The following is a 24,604-nucleotide window of genomic DNA, read 5'->3' as shown; positions in this document are numbered from 1 at the left end:
TGTTGCGTCACGTGACATCCCAGCAGCCAATCCGATTCCCCCCTCTGCTCTGATCCCCCACCCCCTCCGTTCCGATTTCCCCCTTCAGCTCCAATCCCCGTTCCGATCCCCCCTCTGCCCGACACCCCTTCCGATTCCCCCTCTGCCCGATCCTCGTTCCGATTTCCCCCCTTGCTCCGATTCACCTCCCCCCGTGTGTGTGTGCCTGTCTGTGTGTGTGCCTGAGTGCGTGAGTGCCTGTCTGTGTGCCTGAGTGCGTGAGTGCCTGTCTGTGTGTGTGTGTGTGTGTGTGTGTGTGTGTGTGTGTGTGTGTGTGTGTGTGTGTGTGTGTGTGTGTGTGTGTGTGTGTGTGTGTGTGTGAGGGGTTGAGGGGCTGAGGGGTTGAGGGGCTGAGGGGTTGAGGGGCTAAGGAGTTGAGGGGCTGAACGGCTGAGGGGTGGTCACGCCCCCCCGCCCCCTCACGTCATGGCTGCGCCCCCCACCCGTTTTGGCCACGCCCCCCCGCGCCGGAAAAAGTTTCCTGCAGACCGCAGATTGCGGTGCAGTGAGTTGCACGCGCCGCCAGCAAGCAAGACAGCCGTGCGGACACGTGCAACGGGCCTTAGCCTAAGGCTAAAGCCCCGCTGCCTTAGACAGCCCGCCCGCACTGCAAACAGGCTCTGCGTGCAGAGCGCTATACCGCGATCTGCGGGCGGCGTTCTGAGGTGCGAGGGGGCGTGGCCAAATCAGGCGGTGTGGGCGTGGAAATGACAAGGGGGCGGGGCCACGACAGACACCGGCACGGCACCTCACCGCTCTATGCGGTCTTTGAGGAGCGTGCAGGCATGACGGGGCAGCGGAATCTGTATACTCTCCCCCCCTCCCGAAGACAAGCACAGCAGCTGGCCGCAACCTCCCCAGCACACGCAGCCTGCAAGACGGGCATCGGAGGGAGGGACGTACACACTCAGACCTCCCTCCCGTAACTGTAGACGGCTTCCCTCCTCTCCCTTGGCCCCTCCTCCGCCCCCTCATTGGCTCCCTGCAGCACCACGTGACACGTCGCCGCTTGGGATCACGATCCTCTTGTATCCCCTGCTGGCTGATGCGTTACAGTGCGCAGCGAGCTTTGCAGCGAGGGGGGACTGGGGCAGGCATGGCAGGAACACGGGTCTGGTGAGAGACGCACACGCGGCCGCCCGTGCCGTCGGATGCAGTGGGACCCAGGCCTAACACATTATTTACAAGCTTTTCAGAAGCAACAGAATTTAGTAACAATGGGGATTATTCATTCAATTGATAGTGATGATCAAGGCAATATTGCATGGAAACTCCTATTGAAATCTGCCTTTGAATTGTGTGAGTCAGTCTCCCTGTGCCTCAAGCAAGAAATATTAGATTTTCAAGATATACAGGACAGGGGATTGTGTCTAAACATTATTTGAGAACGAGTTTTTATTTCAAAATGAATCTTTCCTGTAAAATACCTTGTGAATTAATTTATTATTGTGCAGCAAACACCATATATAATCATCTTTCCACTGGTCTGAAGAGACTCTTGATCACATCAAATAATACACAAAAAATACAGTAGTTTTTTCTTGTAGCATTTTACAATATATATTTACTAGTTTCAGTCCTGTCATGGCTACTCATTAAAAAAATCTTGACTTGTTTTCCCTTTCCCATAAAATGCACTTTATGATATAAATGGTGAAGGGAAAAGATTGCAATGATAACAATAATGCTGCACTTGGCAGTGTTATCATATTTCTATGCTTTATCACTGCCTCCTCCCCTCACAGCCCACTACAGACACCGGCATGGCCCGCCCCTACTGCCAACTCATTGGCTAAGCGCAAACGAAGTAGCCAATGGGCGTGCGCGTTGCTCGTTTTACTTAATGTCAATCAGCAATTCTCTCCTCCCCCTCCCCACTCCTTCAGTGTGGTCTCTGGCTGCCTACCGAGAAGTGTAGGCGGCGGCCCTGAGCACTCCTTCCTATTGGTTAGCCGCCGTGAGGGGGCGTGGTTATAGCAGCAGCCCTGCGCTCCGATTGGTTGCTTCTTTGTTGCAGCTTCAGTTTACCCCATGAGACGGAGGAGGAAACATCCCCCTGGTGTCCTCACTCCTCCCGGACACAGCAGCCGGTCGTGTTCCCCAACCTCACAGCACCAGATACGTAACGTTATTTCCCGTGTGGATCTGTTCTGTAACCTGCGCTGACATGTAAGAGAACCCCCTCACGCTTACTCGTTCCATTCATTTGATCGCCTGCGTTTTGAAACGAAACCATTTCTGCCTGTAGAGACTGTTTAACGGATTGGGACTGCACGGGGGTGTGTACGGCTCTCGTTGTGGGTGGTGCCGTGCGCGGCCCCTAGAGGTGGGGGCTCTCCGGTTCCTGAGGCGGTGTTGTATGTATAGGTGCCTGCGGCGGTTTAGGAGGGGAGGGACCGGACCGTTGCTGCTCGCGCTCTGCACTGAGCGCGCGTCTGTCTCGCGCATTGAAGAGGCTGCCCGGCTTGTGTTGTGAATGTCAGTTGTACCGGGGCAGCAGTGTGATTGTGACGTCACCAGCAGCGGCGTCTCCAGGGAGATGATGCCCCAGACTGTACCAGGCTCAGCAGCGGCCCCTGGGACCCGCTCTCTGCCATTACTGATAAAGGTGCCGCCAACCAAAACGTCGATAAGAGTAATTGTCGAGTATTTATTAAATGAAGAGCTACTAGTGGCCAGTACCATTTATTTATTTATTTATTTTACACAATAATAAAAGCAGAACATTTGTCTGGGTCACTAGATAGACTGCAGCAAAGTATAATAGCTATTTGACATTTTCAAGCTCTTGGCTGGCAGCAAAAGGGTTAACCCTAATAGGATGAGGAGGAGTGATCTATTTCTCAACCCCATCATAACCGCGGGATTGCAGTTATTGCACCTTTTTAATAACATGTACAGCAGGGCCCCGCTCATACGGCTGGTTCCTGGCCGCCGCCGTAAAGCGAGGCCCTACTGTACTGTATTGTACCTTTTGAAAACAGATGCAGAGCTGTAAACCGACTGTTTTGCTGACAAATGGCATCTGACAAGGAGTTGCGCACGCGCTAAAACTGTTGTTTAGTGAGAGCCGGATACTTTGCTGCTGTGCACGTCATGCCGGAAAAAACGGAACAAGCGCTGAACCTGATATGGGTATTCATTGGGAAACGCTGTATGAGTGGAGCGCCGTAAAGCAGGGCCTGCTGCATCTGATACATAAGTGGGAAATCTCGTTGGACTCTTACAAAAATGTGTGCTGTACTCGACTCTTCCTAAAATATGATTTTCTAAAAAATAAAAAAAAGGTAAAGACTAGGCTTGTTAATATAGCTATAGTACACTGTATTACTGCTGTGTTTATCCTTCGTAATACAGAAGAAATAAATGGCTTTTTATGGAGCTGTGGCGAAAGCTTGGTAGGGTTGAAGTTTGCTTGTGTATTTACCAACAGCTGAGGCACAATCGCTACATTGCAAATGACCATGGTGTTGAACTGTAAGCTTGTATATTGTTCAAAAATGTAGTCTGGTATTTTTATCTTATCATAGTTGGCTTTTCCCTGGTGGACGGAGCAGGGAAATAAACGTGACATGCCCAAGGTGACGTCTGCTCAATTATTCTTGCTAATAAACCTCTCATAAGCAAAGTCCATTAAAAGTAAGTCTGCACTGATCACCATTTGTTTTTGTTTTTTAAATATTTACTTTATAAGATCGCCTGCTCTTTCAGGAGATGTTTTTGTTTAAAATAAATCCTTCATTTAGGAAAATGGTCTTCATTAGTACAAATGGTTTACTTTCTGGGTGGCACTGTCACTTTAAAGAGAATGCATAATTATATTATGTATGCTGGTTAATACTAGTCTGTTGTGATTGTTGCCAGAAGAAGCAATGTTTGAACACCCAAAGCACGTTCTGCAGCAATGCTCAATGTCAAGTCAATGGCAGATTTCTAGCAACAGAGGTAATATGAATTCTACATCGTTGTTCTGTTGGTATGAAGGTGCTTTGGGTTACCTCGATACTGATCCTGTACCAAGCAATATGGGAGGCATGACTAAGGAGAAGGTATTGTCTCAGTATTATGAGAATGTATAAACATTAGTGTTTTTCTTTAGACCGCACCGTTTTCCTAATCTTTGTGTCAAATCTGCATGAATCTGCTGCTTCCTATTGGACGACTGTTTCTGCCATCTTTGATTTTACTGACATATAAAAGGTAAATATATTGAGCTATGGAGCCCCTGGTGCTTCCTCCACCCGGTTCCAATTCTGTAAAAATAAAGTTCGTACGCGGGATTTCTGTGTTGTTGGTGTTTTGAGTACCCCATGACGTCTTGAGGTCTAGCATTCTGGGCTCCCCATCAGACTTTCTTTCTCATTTTACTTGAGACCTTGTGCTCAATGCGATTTGAATGGAATTTCTACTGTTGGTGTCATCCAGATATGTCACGATCATGGGATCACTGTGAGGCAATCCACGTTTGCTCTGTAACGGAGAGGCTGTAGGCTAAAGCTGGCAACTTTAGTAAAAATAAATGACCTAATGTATGTATTTTTCCTGTAATGGATAAATACACCAATTATGTGACTAGTAGAGTACAAAAGTCCAAGAGACCTGGCTGAAAGATGCATTAATCCTTTTACAGCCAAAGAGGGGCTACAAAACATTGCAGAGCTATGGCATGGGTCATAATTAGCCCTAATTCTTATAACCGGGAGATTTGAGCACCTCAACCCAGATCTTTGAAAGTCAGTCACTGGCAGTGATCCATCACTTTTTTTTTTGGTAGTAAATTGACCCAAATGTGATGCACAAACAATTCAACTTTGTAATTCTCTTGTTGCTATATACTTGTCTTTTCTTGTATAGCACCTGCTGACAGTGTACGCACTGCTGTACATAGGATTTTTACAGACCGTCTCTGCCCAGATGATACACCTTGATAAAGCGCTTTTCAGCGCGAAACGCGTAGGTGCTGCACATTTTTTTATCTTTTTGTCCATGAGACGTCAATAAACATAATTTTTATTGGGGTCACCTCCGTGATTATTTTTTGCCAGTGGTAGTGCTCCGTTTTCACCTCTACTTTCTGCCCAGATCAGGTTACAATCTCTGTTTTTGGTTGCTGAGGCACAAGGAGATCAAGGGACTTGCCCAAGGTCACAAGGAACGGACTTTGAGAATTGAACCAGGTTCCCCTGATTCAAACTCGGTCTTTGTTTTCAGAGGGTGTCGTTACTCACTAAGCCACTCTTTTTTTAGCTCTATATGTATAAAAATAGCGTTAACAAACTAATTGTAAAATTATAATGAACTTTTGTAATGGTGAAATTCTATGTGCTAGACACTATAATATTTGTGAGACTCACAAGAATATGTGCAAAAATTCACTTATAAGGCTGTGCTCACGGTGGCGGCTCCTGCCGACCCAGTGATGCGTGTGCTAGCTGCAGGAGATGGGGCGGGGGGCATGACGAACGTGTCACTAAGCTGGTTCGCCCTCATTGGCTGAACCAGCTCACGTAACGCTGACGTCACACGACTGCAGCTCCAATTCCAACTTTTGTTGTGGCGGAAAAATGTAGCTGCGTCGGCGCACGCAGTGCCGCAGGCACTTAAGGAACTACCACTTTGGATCACAAGAGCTGGATATATAGATATATTTCTCTCGGTTGTGTGAAGATGGTCCTTTTTGTTGGAAAGGCTGTAGTTACTGTAACCAGATGGCTTCCCAGCACATCTGCTGAAGATCTGCAAAGCTCACTGGCACCCAGATCTGTGCAGTTAAATGCAATTTTATAGTTGTAGTGTTGAACTGTTTAAGGCAGCAGTCCAAGCTGTCGCGTGTGGTTTATATTTTATTTTTTCCCCCCTTGAATTAGATGCAAAGTTCTGTGGGGAAGATCATGTGAACAGGCAGTCACTAGATATAATTGGTGACCCGCTACAGAGAGGGCAGGGCTCAAAAAGGGGTGTGCCAGATCCTGTTTCAGAAGAGGAAGGGGATGAGACTTTGTAAATGGTTGCTTTAGAAACTAAAAATGCCGGTTACATTATAATATTAAAAATGTCATTCAGAGTTGTTTTAAGAAAAATAAAAAATGCTACAAGTATTTTCTCACAGAACTGATTTATTAAAAAAAGAACATGTAGGATACTGCTTGGTCTGCAGCTTTAAGTTAGATGACACCTTTTCTTGTTTGAAAATATCTTTATCTTCTAGATTGCTTATGTAGCCCTGGTTCCTATCGAACCCAGATCACTACCATGTGCTATATAACCTGTAGGCTCACAAGGCCTAAGCCTCTGCCACGGAGAGCCTGGGGTATTCACAATACGTGTTAAATTGGTGCAGCGCCTCCACCTGCGATAGCTTCCGCCCTAGGGGAAGTGGGTCTTCGCAGGAACTTATGTACATGAAATACACACCCACAGCAATACCTTAACCAATAAGCTTTACTTATAGCAACCGTCAGCGTAATCAACAGGTGCCCCCTTCCTAGAGGAGGCACTACTAACAGTGTCCTGTGAACGCTCACTCTACCTCTCCCTTCACCGGGTGATCCCAACCCATGTGTGTTCTCTCCTGAGATACGTTCCATACCCCCACGTGAGTCAATTTAATTGAGATTTAATTATAGCACCTACGTTATGTCTTTTGCAAGACTTGCTTTTTAGTAATGCGTCTCAATTATTTAAATTTGGTGAAACTGTATTTTGTACCTATCTTACAGTATAAAGGGGGGGTGGGGGGTTATTGCCCAAGGCAAACCAGGTAATCTCCTCCCTGCAAGTGGTCATATAATTAGCTAACTCTTGAACAACTACTTCTAATTCTGTCTTGGTTACTGTAATGACTCACGTATGGGATTATTTTCTGAATTCCTGTTCCTTTTCACCCTCTATTTGAGGACAAGCATAGGATATCTTTAAATGGGGAGAGAGAAAAGTGAAAATCTGCTCTGCAGGAATGCCAGAAACAGTGACTCATTCTGTTTGACATTTCCCTCCCCACTGATACAAGTGAGAATGAGGTTGCATAGAAGTGCTGTATGTGTATTTGTAAACATGGACTGCAGCCATGCGTCATTCCTACAGTATGTAGAATCGTTTGGTCTCTTTAAAAGTGCAGTCCCAAGTAGCCGGCCCCCAAAAAACAACAAACAGGGAGCATTGCGATTTGTTTCCTTTTTTTTTCCTTTTTTTTTACAGGATTGAAGTAAGGGGTCTTCGGAGCTGAACTGTATTAATTTCAGCTCCAGGGACCCAGCTTCCCAAGTAAGAGCTGGAGCACACACAGCGCTACGCGACGTGCGTGCGTCCGTCACCAACCCCTGGCGGCCAATGGTAGTGTTCACTGTTGAAACTACCATTGGCTGCGCAGCTGGGTGTTGTCGCTGCTGTAGCTGGAGTCTTTCAAACGTGTGATTCCCGGCTGCAGCAGCGCGACGTCGGTTTCAGCAGCCAATCAATGTCCAGACGTTTTCATGGATTTGGCTACTGAAATTGCTGGGGGACGGGGTTTATTATTTTATTTATTACATTATTTAACATTATATTACATTATTTATCCGCCCACCCGCGGAAATTAACACAGTTCCGCTCCGGAGGCCCCCTACTTCAATCCTGTAATAATAATAAAAAGTGCTGCATGTTGTTCTGCTTTAAACTAACCTAACAATGTCCATGCCGAAAGTAGATATTGTTCCTTTTATTTGTGAAAATTCGTTAAAAGTTGCATTTCTTAGGGGCCACCAAATGGGTGAATGTTTTGTTAATGAAGGGGTGGTGGTTTTACGCTTAGGCCACCCTGTCTTTATCAGGGAGCCGATAAATGTAAGGGGAGAGGGATCGAGGGCCTCTGGCTGTGTGAACTCTTGTTGAACATTGTGACATCCGACAAAAGGGAGCAGCCAGAGGCAATTCAACTGCTACCACACTTAAGCTCCTCATATTTGCAAAGTAACTTGTATTTGAAAATACTTTTAGGCGTCAAATTATGGTTTAAAAAAACCAAGAAACACCAATCCCCTAAATGAGGAGGGGTGTGCAAACGTTTGGTGCTGCGGCCCCTGCCTGCTCTCCCCAAGTGCTCACTCCCCCTCCCCCCACATACCTTTTTGTGCTGACATCAAATGCCCTAGATGTTGCCCCATAAGCATGTCACTACTAGTTAGTAGACTTTGGTCTACTTTGGTCATATTTATTTATAAAATATTTTACCAGGAAGTAATACATTGAGAGTTACCTCTCGTTTTCAAGTATGTCCTGGGCACCGAGTTAAGACAAATAATACATGGTTACGAATAGTTACATAAATGAACAGGGTATACATTATATACAAGACATTGCGTGCACAGTTAAAGATATCATAGGGATTAGCGCTTCAATTGAACCAGGAAGAGGTTCAATTCTGCAAGGGGCAAATTGACTGATGTGCAAGTGATTTAGGGGCCTATGCAGAGAGCAGCGGTAGAAATAATTGGAGAGTTTAAGAAAAAGTAGGTTTAATGGAGAGTTTTATTCTCCATATGCAGAAATGTGCGAAATCTGCAATTGAAAGCATGAATGCGTGTGTTGAGTTTAAAATGGAGAGATGCGCGCTGCAGAAAAGTGTTTGAAAAAAATCGCGCTTTTTTTTTTATTTTTTCTATGGCTGGCGAGCTCCTGCTTCTTGCCAACTTTTGTTGGCGGAGGAAATTGTAGAAAATCGCGCCAATAACAGTCGCTAGATAGCGATCGCGCCTTTCTAAATTTGGATATTTTTAACACTGGCGTGTAGGTTCTCGCCAGCCGCGCGGCGAGACTTATAAATAGAAAAAAAAATGGCGCGTTTTTCCTACCTCGCCATTTACTGCTGTTTTCTGCGCGAATTTCACCAAAAAATGGCGATATTTGCTATAGCGCTGCTCTCTGCATGAGTCCCTAAGTGTCTAAACCAATGGATTTCAAATACCCCAGCAATGAAGAGTTGAAAGAATACATCCTACTGTGAGTTTGTCCTCATTCTGCCAAGATGATTATACAGGAAAACACTTCCTTTTTTGATTTTTAAAAAAAAAAAATTCAACCCTCCCCCCCCCCCCCCCCTTCACGGATTGTTTTTCAGACTTAAAGCTTCTTTAGTAAGTCTCTGTGGAGAATACACTGAAATGTCATACTTTTCAGAAATGTGGCAATCTGTTTTGGGCTGGATATTTGAACCTGTGCTACAGTAACTGTTACTGCGCTAGGATACATGAAACTACAGTGCTTTGGAAATTAACTTCATGATGCCAAAGCTCTGGCCAGAAATTTTCTGATACATTTCAGGTCTTGGGCCTTTCAGATGAGGCTTTTTAAGTCCAGTGATATGGAGTGTGGGGAGGGACTTGGCAGCTGTGCCATCATTTGCTTTTGGGCTAATTTTTCAGGAACAAAATAGTTTAGAAATTAATAAAAGGACACCCTACTTTGCGGTGAAGAAAAATTTGGAATGCTACGATTTGTTGCTAAATTTGAATCTAGTAGAGAACAGGTGAAAATCTGAAAAAATGAATACAATATTTTTTTGCAGTACAGCAGGGCCCCGCTCATACAGCGGGTTCCCTTCCAGGCCGCCGCTGTAAAGCGGGGCCCTACTGTACTGTATTGTACATTTGAAAACAAAGTTGCAGCGCTGTAAACAGACAAATGGCATCTGACAAGGAGTTACGCATTAAAACTGTTTAGTGACAGCCGGATACTTTGCTGCTGTGCACGTCATACCGAAAATAGCCGGAAAAATGGAACAAGCGCCGAACTTAATGAATATGGGTATACATTGGGAAACACTGTATGAGTGGAACGCCGTAAAGCAGGGCCCTACTGTACGTTTTCTTACATTTGGTATAAATGAGTGCTTCAAAGTACATATTGGTATTGTCAAGTAGCCTAGTTAATCACGTCTATCGGTAGTAGGGTTGCCAGGTGGCTGCTTTAAAAAAAATACTGGGCAAAATGGTGAAAGGTACGACACGCTCGAGAGAGGCACACACCCCTCTCACTTCTCTCCCCTCCATGCTGTTTCCTCTTCTCCTTGGCCCCACCCCTAGGCTCCTGACACCTCCCTCCTGACGAGCTGCTGCTGCTGGGTAATGAAGCTAATCAGGATGGAGGAAGCTGCCCAGCGCCCTAGCAACAGCCCTGCTCTCTCCCTGCTCAGGCAAATCCCACGACCCCCAAAGCCGGTCAGGTCAGTATGTCCAGAGAGGTAATATCGGACACACACATGTCCAGTACTAGTGTGTCCAAATACAAGACAGTCCAGTTCAATACTGGACACCTGGCAACCATCCCTAGTCAGTAGTGATAGTTTTAAGGTAACTAACTTCATAATTTAAAGCAGCATTTCCTGAATGTTTAAGTATGAAGCAGGGGGTCTCTGCAGCTCAACCCTGGTATTTTTAGCTCCAGGGATCCCCTGCTTCCAGAGACACTTGCCAGAGCAGCCCATGCCGGTATCTCCTTCTGTTTAAAGGTCCCATGTGACCTAATACAAACACAAAAATAAAAAAAATACCTACGTGGCAATGCCCCTTTACATGTGTGTGTGTGTGTGTGCGCGTGTGTGTGTTAGCAATCTCTCTAAAAATGAACATAATCGAATAGTGTTACAAACATTTCTGGCCAACATTTTGATTGAGGGGGAGAATGACTCCTGGTGGAAACCTTTCACTTTTGCATGTGTATCACCAACAAGACCGTATGTTCCGTCTGCTTGTGAACTTCATTTTGTATGTAGTTTAGAGAGCAATACTACATATAGTCCACATGGTTGAACTCCCAATTCCCCAACATCGTTTTACTGCTTTATGTAATAGACACAATCATTGTGCGATACATGCTTTGCAAGACAACGAGGATTAACCTACTTTTTTTTCTTTTCTCTCAAAATGCAGTCTTATCCTTTTTTTTTTTTCTTTTTTTTTTTTAAGTGATTGAAAGCGGAAGTTTTACTTTCTTCACCAAGTCAAGTGTAGTAAAGGAATGTCAACGGCGACCTTAGTTACTTTCATAAGGCATGGAGGGTATCAAGTGAGAAGGGGAGCCCTGCTGACGTCCCGTGTCCTGCAAGATAACACACGCATCAGTTCAGCCTGCCCGTGCTCCACCACCAGCCGCAGGTCTTTCTCATCGCGCTTTGATCCTGACGGGAGCGGCCGTCCTGCCACCTGGGATTCGTTTGGGATTTGGGACAATCGCATCGATGAACCTATTCAGCTTCCGACCAGCATAAAGTACGGCAAGTTGATTCCCCAAATCAGCCTGTCCAAAGTTGGCTGCTCCACTCAGCTGGGAATGCGGAAGGAAAACGAGGACCGGTTCAATTTTGCCCGGCTGACGGATGATGTCTTATACTTTGCTGTATATGACGGACACGGAGGGGCTGCAACGGCTGATTTCTGTAACCGGTTCATGGAAAAATACATTAAGTAGGTAGAGAATCTGCTGGCATTTATTGCAAGGAATATTTTTTTCTATGAGTTGGTATCCAGGGAGTATGCAGTTAACTTTGTATCGATTTTTCCTCTAGTGCATTTTGTTTTCCTGCAATGTCAGACATTCGTTGATCGCAACCAGCAGAATAATGACTCCCCCTAAAGATATTTATGAAGGCATATTCAGGGATTGTGCTAAAGAAACATAGTACATTCACATGGTGTTTGTGGTCAGTACACTGTTCTTTACGCCACATAGTCAAATTGAAATTCAGGGACTATTAAAGGACAATGGGGAAAAAACACCAGGTAGATTTGGGGTATAGGAAATGCACGTTCCATGGAGCAGGGGTGCGCAAACTTGCCCCTGTCTGCACTCCTCCCTGCTCGTGCCCCTCTCCTTACCATATCTCTGGCGTCAAATGACGCCGCAGGGTCATGTGACGCCGCATTGTCGTGACATCACGTTGCCATGGCAATGCGACGTCATTTGACTCCGCGTTTCCATGGCGTCGCCGGACACCAGGTAAGTGAAGTTGCAGAGGCCTCATGCTATCCCCTGGTATTTCATTTAAATGCCTTGGAGAAGAGTGCGGGGCATCTTCAACCACCGCACCCTCCCACCCCCCCTGCTTGCGTTCCCCTGCCATAGAGCATAGAATCCTATTTAAATTGTGGGAGACTACTTTTTTTGGCGGAAACACAGATGCTTTGCATATCCCACACTGCAGAGAAATTTGGTTTTAGTCCGAGGCTGGTAGAATTGCAGTTCATTGTTATTCTTCTATGCGCATGCAAAAACACTTGCCTAGACAAGTGAGAGAACCCCTTTTGAACAAGCACTCATAGTGTGATTGATACAAGTTTGTTTAAAAGAGTGACCTTTATTAGTGTATATGGGTAAAATAAGTGACGTACATAAACACTCAACACAATTAAAACACGTATTAAACTTAATGTCTCTGAGTCTGAATTGTAGACTAATGGAGGTGGTGTTTGAAGGAATATAATGTAACTGGCACCATGTGGAATAAAATCAAAAAGAAAGAATTTTTTTTTTAATATTAAAGTATAGAATGAATAAGGTGCCTCAGTGTGGTGTGTATATTATTGTTGAAAGGGTCTGGTGTATGTCACGTGGATAAAGTGTCAGTCACACCACTTTCATACCACATCTGATTGATATGTGGTTCTCTGACAGTATACAATATATAATATATAGCTAGTGAATTTCGGGCCAGACCAACTTGATCAGTGCTTAGTGTGGCTTAGCTGGAATCAATTGTCAGAGAGACCACCAAAGGGTTTAAATATATCCTTCAATACAACGCTGGATGAAGTAAAATATCAGGAAGGAAGGCTACTGTGTAGCTGGGGGTAGTGAGGCTAAATTGTGGGAACTATTGGTATATAATGATGATTTTATTGTTTCCCACTAATCATTAATTATTTCAAAGTTATTATAGCCTCATATGAGCTCAACAAGATTCACATAGTAAATAGATAGTGATATGAATGGCTGCTCGTATCCCCTGTGAAGGTAGCAAGTGTGTTTGTGGATAGGCTAGCAGGTATATCTCGATTAATAAAGCCAATAAAAGAGTTATCTTCAGCTGCCTGAAAAATAAAAATCACTTTATCTCTGCAGACCTATATAGGTGGTATAGGTAAGTGACTGATATTTATAATAGCCGCCCAGTTGTGTCAGTCAATGTAGGTGTTTTAGATGGGCAGGCTATCTTGCTATAGACAAAATTTGTCTCAGTTACCACTTATCTTCTAGGGCAAATCAGCCCTGTCTACTAAATATAAGCGACTAGATAGAGTATAGGTGCCCAGCAGCCGCTCGGTGACGTACCCTCTACAATACAGGGGTGCTGTGGGGGGCTGCTATCTCGGAGCGTTTAATCCCTGCTCACGAGTGGCGGCATCTGTTGATTCTCCGCCCGGCATGGTGTATTCATGAACACCGCTATGTATAAAACTGCCGGGTGGAGCTCAAAGTGAAGCTGCGGCTATTCTCCGCGCTCACAAACAGACGTCGCCGCACCAGTGCGCGTGCTGACGTCACAGAGGAACGCCCACCAACGTACGTTTCGCGTCACACTGACGCTTTCTCAAGATAACTCTTTTATTGGCTTTATTAATCGAGATATACCTGCTAGCCTATCCACAAACACACTTGCTACCTTCACAGGGGATACGTGCAGCCATTCATATCACTATCTATTTACTATGTGAATCTTGTTGAGCTCATGAGGCTATAATAACTTTGAAATAATTAATGATTAGTGGGAAACAATAAAATCATCATTATATACCAATAGTTCCCACAATTTAGCCTCACTACCCCCAGCTACACAGTAACCTTCCTTCCTGATATTTTACTTCCAAATCACCAAATCACAGACAGTAGCTAGAGCTCACTATCCCTTCCCCCCTTCACTCCCTATTACTACTTATTCTTCTATGCCATTGAAATGCTTCCTTATTAATCCACCTTGGAGAGAGCTTCATAAGCACTGATGGAATGCTGCTCTTCAGATTCTATGATGTAACCGTGTCGCTGGTGCTGAAGACATCTGTCCCTTTTACAATCTGCTTCAACTTATTTCTGTAACTTCTAAGAGAGCAAAAAATAGTCCAATGTTGTGGTTACAGTTGTCAATCAACTCTGCATATGATATAATAAACAGCGCAGTTTGCGCATATGTAGCCACCATTCCTGTCCTGCTGCTACTTTTGGACTTCTGATTTATAAGTATTGAAAGCAGCTAATTGCAGGACACTATGTTTGTTTTTACCCCTGTGTAGTGTCTACTTAATGTAGTGTCAGACATTCACATTTAACACATAAGGAGAGTGGTGTTGTGGTTTTTTTTTTTTTAACACAAATTATAGTTGTCCATCCCTTAATGAAAACACAGTGTTGCTGTGTATAACAATTGGAAGCACTTGAGCTGGGGAGAGCACAGATAACCAAAATAAAATAGAAAACTAATCTCAACGTCTTTTTCTCCAACAAGAGAACAGAAGAAAAGGACCAATAGTGCAGACAGCCTAAACTATGTAGGAACATTTTTACTTGTAACTTAAAATGTGCGCTCACAATAAAACAATTCTTTAAAATATGTGGGGACGTCTGAGACAGTTGGTTCCTGGCTCAAGATAGCAATCTAACCGCCACCTTGAAAGCATTCAGCTTTGTTTTCGACTAACCTGCGTCACTTCCGGTTTGCGTGTTTACTGGCTCGGTCTCTCTTTGATGCTCAGGTCCCCCAATCAGGCACTCAGATTCCACGCGTTTCGCTTACTACAGCTTCCTCCGTAGCTTAGACACATGATACGGGTGCTTCGAGGACGAGGCTGAACGCTTCCAAGGTGGTGGTATGATCGCTCTCTTGTGCCAGGAACCAACTCTTCCAGACGTCCCCACATATATTTTTAAAGCATTGTTTTATTGTGAATACACACTTAAGATACCATCAAAAATGTTCATAGTTTAGACCGTCTGCACTATTGGTCCTTTTCTTCTGTTCTATACATGCTGCGAGAATTCACTTGTTACTGAGATCAGTTTGGAAGTGGAATTCAGGGGTCTGATTTACCCAAAAAATCATACCCCCAGGGGCTATGGGAGTTCAAAATCTTTATTCATCATCTATCACAGAACAGAGATCATACATACTATTGTAGTCTTTTCTATTTACTTTTAGTTATCTGCGTTCCCCACATTCAACTAAGAAACTTAAAGAACTGCTGGGGCGCTTTAATTTGGGTTTGAGCAGGGGGTACCAAAACACTAACATATGTATCAATAGTATTATCACACAACTTTATTCACTTGTCACATTTTATGTTTGTTTTTGTCAGTTTTCACAATATTTGAACTATTTGATACATGCACCCAGTACTGGAGTATTTATATTAACACTATTGATTATCCACTTTAGCTAATATTTATTTATGGTGATTAGAAGGAGCGCCCAGTTATTCTTTTGTTTTTAACTGAAGTATTGTGACTTGCAAGAGCAGCAGTGGGACAGGATTATGGAAACCAGTGGCTCGCCTACCTAAAATAACCAGGGAACTAATGGTGCTAACTGAAGTAGCAAAGGAGGTGCTGCTGTTTCTGTAATATCTTGTATTGGTTATATATTTTTCCAAATGACCTTAATTTAACAGCTTCATCTCTCTTCCACCCATGCAGAGAGTTCCTTGCACAGGAGCACAATATGGAAAAAGTGCTGACCAAAGCTTTCCTAGAAATAGACAAAGCATTTGCAAGGCAAGCACATCTGACTGTTGATGGTATGTATAATGATAGCAATAGTTCATAATTTCATCATAGCAAACACAATGTATATATCCTAAGTAAAATAATGAAGGCTGCATATTTAATTTCTAACCTTTCTTCGTCACTAATGGGTAAAATAATAATAGTTGTTGGGTTTTCCTTTTGCTTGAACACACCTGTGTTTCAGTCAGTTACAGTACATGTGTGTGCACTTGACCCTGGGTCAAAAATGAAATGTTGCAGTTTGAAGTGAATTTCTATGTATTATTAACATGAATGCACAGAGGAGATAAATGTAACTTTATGGCATTTCTAAAAAAAAGTCTGTAACAACTCTACCTTTCCGCTGATCTTTGTAGATGGCATAACACTGAGGAGAAATGACTTCATACGTTTACAAAGCACTTTGCTTTCTCTTATGTAGACCTCTCAACTGAAGTGGTGAGGAAGTGAGGCTACAATTGATTTCTCATTTATTTAATTGGAGAGCATCTGACTGACCTTTTTGGCAAGTTAAAGTGGGAGCCTACAAAGCATTAGTTAGGATAGAAAATTAATTTACTGCTGTTCAGGACTCTTCCGTAGTGAAGTGCTAAATCTTTGTTAGACTTCTGCAGTCTAGGAGTTCATTATGATTTCTAAATTTTTATGTATGGTCAGGATCCAGAATGATATTTCTCAGTATTATGTATGTAAAAACGGCGTAATACGTCAGGTATAAGCTTATAGGGGTCCATGTTAAAATGGACAAGAAGCAAAGGGTGACACGGAGGTCTCATCTGCATGTCATTACCCAGAATCCCTAGCTGCAGTGGAGGCATTGTATGCTAAGAGTTAATGGGGAAAGGCAGGGTTGCGCCCTGTCTGAGACATGTGAGAGTACTCGCAAGTGTTATGTAATACTTTGAAACACAATCTCCACAAGTTGTAAACTAGCTGCTGACTTCTCTTCATTGAGGGTAGACTAGGCGGGAGTAATGTCACTATTTCAAACAGCATGGGTGGATGATGCATATGCTGCAATTTAATGGAATACGCTTCTAATACTCTCTAAAAGGGACGCTTGTAATATATTGCTTTAGGATTTCATAAACTGCCCTCTATGCTGCTTGCAAAGATAATTGCAAAGCAATCTACAAATGACTTGTGTATTAATGCAGAATAAAACTTGTGAGGAGCAATATTGATATAGACTACTTCCTATTCTTTTTGTTGGGTAAAGGTCCTCGTTTATAAATTTAAATACATAAATAAATCCAGAGGCATGGGTATGAAACCAAGCCCGGGTGATCACTGTGTTATCAAAACACATTATCAGACATAAAAAGCACCATTGTCTGGTAATTCATACTTGTATTTGATTGTCTCAGTTATTATTTAGAATAGTTGTTGAAGCAAATGATTTGAACGTAAATATAATTTTATGTATTGTAAGAATTTCTAACGTGGGTGACCAACTTTCTCTGTTTAATTAGTTAGTTACATGGCTATTCCAGATGTGAAGAGCTAAAATACACCGTACAATTATTTTATGTGTTTTTGCACAAAGCCCTTTGGGATACTGAATATAGGTTTCAGCATTATGGAATTGGTGTCGCTGAAAGTCTCTCTGCATCATCTGTTTTTGTCTTCATACCAGCCTTAGCTGTATTGTTCCTTTTTATAACTTGAGGAAATTTGCAAGACTGCAAATGTTTGGTGGTATTGGCTAACCTTTCAACGCTTTTTAATGCTTCCCCTATTATTACTGCGGGTACAAAGCTAAGAGCACCGCAAAAAATACCTCGCAAATTACTATTATTTGCAGATCGAGGCTGCTACAGGTACTAATTTGTACACCTTTTTTGTACCTGGGAAAAAAAGTTATATCTTAACACTCCTTTAACACAGCGTAAAATCAGCAATCTTTTAAGCAAGGTGAAAATTATTCCTATCTCAAAGTGTTAACCCTTAATGCGGCTGTCCCATTTAGACTATCCATAATTATTTGATATATATAATTTGTCATTATCCTGATTTAATCCTTCATACAAATTGCCTCACCTGTGATTTCTACAATTCCAGCCCTTATTACTGCAAATTCTTTCCCTCTTGGTAAAGTAACTCGCACTATATATTGTATAGTGAATATTTAATGTGTTGCACACACGCGTGCAAATAATAGAATTTTAGAAGTCTCTGATATAGTTGCACATTTAATCTCCATGATACTATTTTCCTTCTTGCATTACATTGTGTGTGTGTGTGTGTGTGTGTGTGTGTGTGTGTCTGTCTCTCATTTGCAATAAAATCTACTTTCAATGGTGGGAGAAATATAGAGCAGTTATATTTATTAATATGGCCATTCATGTCTGCTTTCTAGCAAATTCCTGTACCTGTGAGGGATGCTAGTCTGGATTCAGATGTTTGCATTTTAGTGCATTGACTTCTGGAATAGCCCTGTATAGAATATATAAAAAGTGTGATAAATTTTAAGACCTCTATGTGGTATATTTAAAAAAAATAAAAAAATAAAAAATATGAAGAGAAACATATTTTTAAGTTCAAATGTCGAGACTTGCAACACTGAGGAAATAAATGGCTGCAGAAACGAATGAAAAATATCTACACAAATTAAAATAGCCAACTGCCTTAAAGGCCTCGGAGAGCCTTTTATTTCTCGGGGTAATTAAGAGGGCGAAAAAGTTAATTAAAAGAGATTTTAATATAATTACAAAATATTGTTTCTCCAACATTGAGACGTGGCCACATAAATAAATAAAAAGATATGATTTTGTCATGGCAAGGTGGCCATTCTTGTATGGTGCTTATAAACACTGTAGCCTGTGCACTCGCAGCTCTTATTGCATCCTCAGTGTTGCAGGTTTGTTTTGTCTGATAAACCCCCCCTGGATGAATTTCCTATTTGCCTCTGTGTGCGTGTTATTTGTGACAGAGACTTCACCTGGTGAGCAGCTCTAGAACTGGAGGCCCCGGACGCTATATGCTGGGCTTCAGTGGAAAGAGAGATGTGCTTAATTTTGTCTCAGGTCAAGGAGTCCAGCGGTTCCTAGCCTGGACTACAGGAAGGTCCCAACATCCTCTTTGTCACATTAGTTGAGGTGAACATGAAATAAAAAATGTCCAGCGAGTGTCACGATTATCTTGAAAGATCATAATGTTTTTTTTTAGTGCTGTTTAAAGGAAAGAAAATGGAAAAAAAATATATGTGTACATCTATAATTTTGTTCTCCCACATTACACCAAAATAAGCACACATGACACACACGTACCAATTTGTCATGAATTAGTGAAGTCCTTTAAAAACCACTTCCTAGATTTTGGAACCATGAAGGAGTTAGATGCTTATGCTCTATGTAGTTGTGTAAGGCCTTTAACTGAAACATGGCAATTGCTCCAAGATAACTGCACCATGCGAACTGTCGACATTATCATGTAATGGAGCGCCCTAGTTAACAGTGGAAAATTACTGTACAATTGTCAAAAATATAAATATATACTGTAATATAATACAAAACTAGAACAAATATTGTTTCTGAAATCACGATTATTTGTTTTGTTATATGCACTGAGCTCTATATAGTCAGCGCTATATCATTTTGCTGGCACAATGAGCTCCTGCCCCATTGAGCTTGCAATCTAATTTTAGACCGAGAAACAAAGGGACTAGCACAGGGTCACAAGGATGCAAACTAGGTTCACCTGCTTCAAAGACAGGGACATTACTGAGCTACTTCTTCAACCCTGTATATGCGTGTACATAATGCATATATACAGTGTACATAAAATAATAGAGGCACAATATGTTCCTGGTTGGAAGACCTTTTTCATCTATTTTTGGTGTCAATAAAGTGACCCATGGTGCTGACCCTGGAAATGAAACTAGGTTTCCCCACTTCCAAGACTGTGCCAATACCACTAGGTCACTTCTCTGCACCTCTGAAATGCATCATATATTTCAGAAGCTTCTTTTCAAAGTACAGTCCAAATCGTCGCAATACTAAAGGTCTATTTCCGGCCTGAAAATCCACAAACTGATCTGGTTTTTCCATAGCCATGCAATAAAGCCAATTCTTATAGTGGCTATGGAAGTTGATTATGTATATGAGCTGTATCCCATACAGAAGTTAAGCCAGAATGGTTAATTATTTTAGCCCAAGTTCCAAAATCTAGGAATGTAGCTGAACATGCTGTGAAGTTATTTTTGTGTTACACATCCATTTAGTTGATGTTCATGATTTTATATTAAAGCAGGTTTTTTTTACTGTTAAAAAGCACAGAAGTGTAAAAAAAAATCTGTTTTGTGAGATATACATTTTGAAGCTTGGTTATCACACCAGTTAGCACTCATTCTCAAAGGGTTTCTAAATCCTACAAATTAACAGTTTTTTTTGTTAATAAGAATGCAACCTGCTTTGCATTAACATCAAGGGGTTTTAAGCATGTTAATTAAAATAATCTGTATTGCCAGCTGCACATTGTAGTAATAATACCTGCTTTAAATGGTAGCTGATGTTAATTCGTACTAGTTGAGCTTTTTAATTTGTAATCACTACCACTGACACCTTCACTGAACAACATGGCATAATACATGTATCTCACCAGGTAAATATCCATATATTGCTTCCTATTTACAGGGTTGTTACAATCCTTGGTTGTTTTAGCAACTGCTAAATATTTGACATAAGGTCCACGTACTTTCCTCCCTTTACTCAAAGGCGTATCTGTCTATACTTGGAAGCACAGGTTTTTTTTGGCCTCAAAATCGTGTTGAGTGAAATAGTCTACTACTACTACTACTACTACTACTACTACTACTACTACTACTACTACTACTACTACTACTACTACTACTACTACTACTACTACTACTGTAGGACTGTTACTACATTTCTAAACCATTATAACCCTCGCCAAATTGAATGCCCCTACAGTTGCTAATGAAATAAAGAAAATAATAATTTAATAGAAAATCAGGACAAATTAAACTCTTTAATGTAAGACTATTAGATTATCTGAAATTTGTATGCCATTTTTCTAAAAAGCGCATCTTCGTGCTTCTATCATAAGCACTGGAAATGGTACACTTAACCACTTAATTTATGTGAATTTACATTTTTCTGCCAATGTTTGCTTCCAAGTGCAATAAAAATCTTAACCTTCTACTGATGAGACTCTTTCCCCCACTACATGTTATCTGTGTGTCCCATGTACTTACCAGACATTGTATTGGTGATTTGGTATATGGTGCTTCACCAGTAAGTGCTCTATTGTATAAGAACAATATATTCAGAGTATAGTCCCAATGTCCACAATAACTGTATAATAACAGAGATCACCCAAGGGATATTAAGGGACCTAGTGGTGCCCACCTGGCTACCACACAGATTGGTCACCTGTAAGTGATTACCTACCCATAGGGTTTAGATCAATAAAAAAGCAGGCACTGGAAAGGTAAATACAGAGGGGCTGTTGCCCTTTACCTGACAGTGAAATCCAGACAGGGAAAAAACTCTGCAGCGTGCAATCCTCAATGGCAGAGATCAGGATATGTAGAAGGAAAGGAGCACAGCATCCACATCAGTGGATCAGAAATAGATAGGGCAACTCCAGATGTAGTAAAATTGTGTTTATTGCACAATCTATTTTTGATCCACTGATGCGGATGTGTGCTCCTTTCCTTCATATCCTTACCAGACATTGTAACCTAATAATGGAACACACAAATGCTCCATTAGAGAAGCACATGGAACTCTTGAATCTTTCGTCAACAGTGATTTTGTGCTGAACTAAAACCAAAGCAGATTATATCCGAATACACATTGTTTTCATATAATTACAGTACCTAACGTTGGGATGGAAAAACTGTTATGTTTTTCCTTCTCAAATCCTTCGCTTTGAGGCCCCGCTCATCAGTTGAGAACAATTATAGGACCCATAGATAAGTAATCCCTCTGCTAATCTAAAATATACAATATTCTTGCAATGAGTGGGTTAAAAGCCCCCAGAAAGGTTACAGAGATTAAATAATATCCTGTAGTCAAAATAAATCTAGGAAATGCCAAATACAAGAGATAATATAATTTTTATATATAATTTTTTTTTAATGGAACCTTATATATTCTAATAAAGACAGCTGTGTTTACAGTTTCTCTGGTTTGTATTGAGCCATGTTGTTGCGTTTGACATTTCATAGTTATTATGTGCATGTTGCTTTTTAATTGTAACTAATTTTAATAGATTTAGGTAAAAATGAACTATGGATTTATATTATAACCTCAAGTGCTTTGTTATACTTGATGTGATTGAACAGATTGTAACGACTCCCTTTTTGTTATGCTATTTTTAGCATCTCTTTTGAATTGTGGCACCACTGCAACTGTGGCCTTGTTGCGTGATGGCATTGAGCTAGTTGTAGCTAGTGTCGGGGACAGTCGTGCACTGTTAAGTCGGAAAGGAAAGCCTCTGAAGCTTACCATTGACCATACCCCTGAGCGGAAGGAGGAGAAACAAAGGTATCATTTGCATTAGAACCGTCCATATCCTGATTACTGGGCAGGAACATGCTGCTTGTCTGTTGGTAAAGCCTAATTACCTATGCTACTTTTGAGAGGTGTGTGTGTGTGTGTGTGTGTGTGTGTGTGTGTGTGTGTGTGTGTGTGTGTGTGTGTGTGTGTGTGTGTGTGTGTGTGTGTCTTTTTAAAAAAAAGATTTTGCGCTCTCTTTTGTCCTCCATGACGGTGCACACAAACGAGGAGTTGGCTTTTCATAATTTGCAGTTGGACCATCCTTCCAACTCAAAGCCGCAATACTTCGATTTTATTTATTTATTCCCCCCTATATGTAAAGCATGTCACAAGGTATAATTCTACATTCTTACCCAAGCTGGCAATCGTTCGGGTCTCCTGTTGTAAATCTGTAAAAATCCTGATGTGTGCCTAACGAAATAAGTGTGACACATTATTGTTCCAGCTTCCAGAATAATAGACAGTCTGCTGTTTGGCAGCAAAGTATCACAATATCAGACCAAGCAAAGTATCACAAATATATGTTGCTGTGTTCCAAAGTGCAGAGCTCATAACGTTGTGTGTAAGGGCCTGTTTCAAAAGAGGAAGTAGATGTGACTTTTTCTGAATGGTTGCTGCAGCAACCGAAGCATGATTCATACATATCAAAATCGATATCCTATTTTTCACGTGTTGCTGCTTTTTAAGGCCTCTGATACCCTAGCACCTTTGGTTATTTTTGGTCCTATCGGCCTCAGGGTAGCAAGGTTGCCTCATGGATGTCTTTTTCAAGCCGAGCTAGGGGTCTGTGCCCGGATCCGCACTACTTGCAGTTACTAGCCAGGGGAATGTTTCCACGCCTGGATATGCAACCGTCTCTACATGCTGGCACAGCATTTTCTTCCATGTGGGCCACCAACTGTGCCCGGAGATACAGTTTGAGGCCTAACTAGGCCAAACCGGAAGTGGGTGGTGACAACAGGAAGTGAGCTTCTGCGCCCGGAAGTGGCTTCTGAGCATGTGCAGTGCAAACTGAAAGTATGTATTGGGGGCATGACAACAGACCACGCTCTCTTGGGTGCTGGATTAGCCAGGTCATCAGCCAATTACACACCCAAGATCAGGCCAAGCCAAATCAGAGGGTTTTAAGGCTAACCGGATCACATAACCCACTAGTAGTGAAATGGACAAAACAAATAAGGAGCGCTCATTTACAAGGTGCCGTGAAAAGTAAGGGGAGACGCAGAAAAACGTCCCTTCTAATTGGAGGGTATGTTAGGAAAGAAAAAAAGAGCACGCACAAAACGCTCAGAGTACAGTTTTAATAAATAAAAAAAATATATGGTTTTACACTCACATGGTATCCATAAATAAAAGCCTTCACACTTTTAAAGGGAAGAGTGGTTCCCACTCAGAGGGTCCTATAACATCCTATTGAATCAGGATCCTTGTGTTTGTCAGCTGCTGTATGCTCTGTTGATGCAGCCAGTGCAGGCTCTGTGTGACGTCACCTGCTATGCGATCGATTTCCGCAGCAATGTTTACACAGCTGGAGAGACTAGAATTTAATCTCGGGAATTGGGGTACCAACCAGACTTCAGGGGACACTGCCAGCCCTGGTAGAGTATGCTGCTATTCAAGTTGGCTCAAACATCACAATTCTGGGGGGAGGAAGGGAAAGGCGACAAGTGCAAAACCCACAGTGTAGTATTTTAAATAAGTTAGTGGTATAAAAAGTGGATAATCAATGCACGTACAAAAAATTTAAATAAGCATTTCCATTATAAAGCCCATGAATTGCAGACACCAAGGAGAGCTCACGCCAATATCGACCAGAAGCAAGCAGCAACAGAAGGTAAGCACACAGTCACTGGAATGTAGATTCCCCCGGTGCAGGCAGTCCCATTCCGACAAAGGTAGGGTCTCACATTGGTACCAGATCTGTCTGTCACTGCGTACTCTGATCAGCAGATGGTCACTGAGACTGTAGGTAAGCCGGCAAATCTCTGGCACTGATGAGCATCAGTCCAGGCCCGAGCAAAGTCTGCTGTAACACTATGTCCGGACGGGCGGGTGCAGACAGACCCGCACTTAGGAGCAGGACGCGCTAGTTTAGCACTGATGCGCTCACAAATGACGTCACCTCCAGCGCCTCTGCAGGTGTGCAAGTATGTGTTAGGTCATATTAATTCAAAGAAATAGCCGTAGTACCACCAGGAATAGTACAGTGTTGGGTAATAGAGTACACAAACTAAAGCCAACGCGCTTCGTAGCGGGACACTACATCAGGGAATAGTCTACAACTAGTATTGTGTACA

The 24,604-nt window shown here is 42.3% G+C and overlaps 1 protein-coding gene across 11 annotated transcripts in view; it reads left to right on the top strand.

The window, feature by feature from the left end:
* Positions 1-24,604, top strand: part of PPM1K (protein phosphatase, Mg2+/Mn2+ dependent 1K) — a 43,604-nt gene that overhangs the window by 2,354 nt on the left and 16,646 nt on the right. For 3 of the 11 annotated variants that reach the window (XR_012787387.1, XR_012787388.1, XM_075565567.1), the window contains exons 1-4: positions 2,057-2,208; positions 10,980-11,477; positions 15,694-15,794; positions 22,130-22,295. Coding sequence is in view for 9 of the 11 variants with exons in the window: in XM_075565567.1 (XP_075421682.1) it covers positions 11,032-11,477; positions 15,694-15,794; positions 22,130-22,295 (713 nt within the window). In the remaining 2 variants the exon portion in view is untranslated. Of the gene's footprint in view, positions 1-2,056; positions 2,209-3,569; positions 3,679-4,138; positions 4,240-10,097; positions 10,238-10,943; positions 11,478-15,693; positions 15,795-22,129; positions 22,296-24,604 lie in introns of those variants that run through there. The other 8 variants (XM_075565585.1, XM_075565595.1, XM_075565577.1 and 5 more) reach the window with 8 other exon arrangements.

This window comes from Ascaphus truei, chromosome 1 (assembly GCF_040206685.1).
Source record: "Ascaphus truei isolate aAscTru1 chromosome 1, aAscTru1.hap1, whole genome shotgun sequence".
NCBI classification, from domain to species: Eukaryota; Metazoa; Chordata; class Amphibia; order Anura; family Ascaphidae; genus Ascaphus; species Ascaphus truei.
This window is presented reverse-complemented; position numbering and strand designations above follow the sequence as displayed.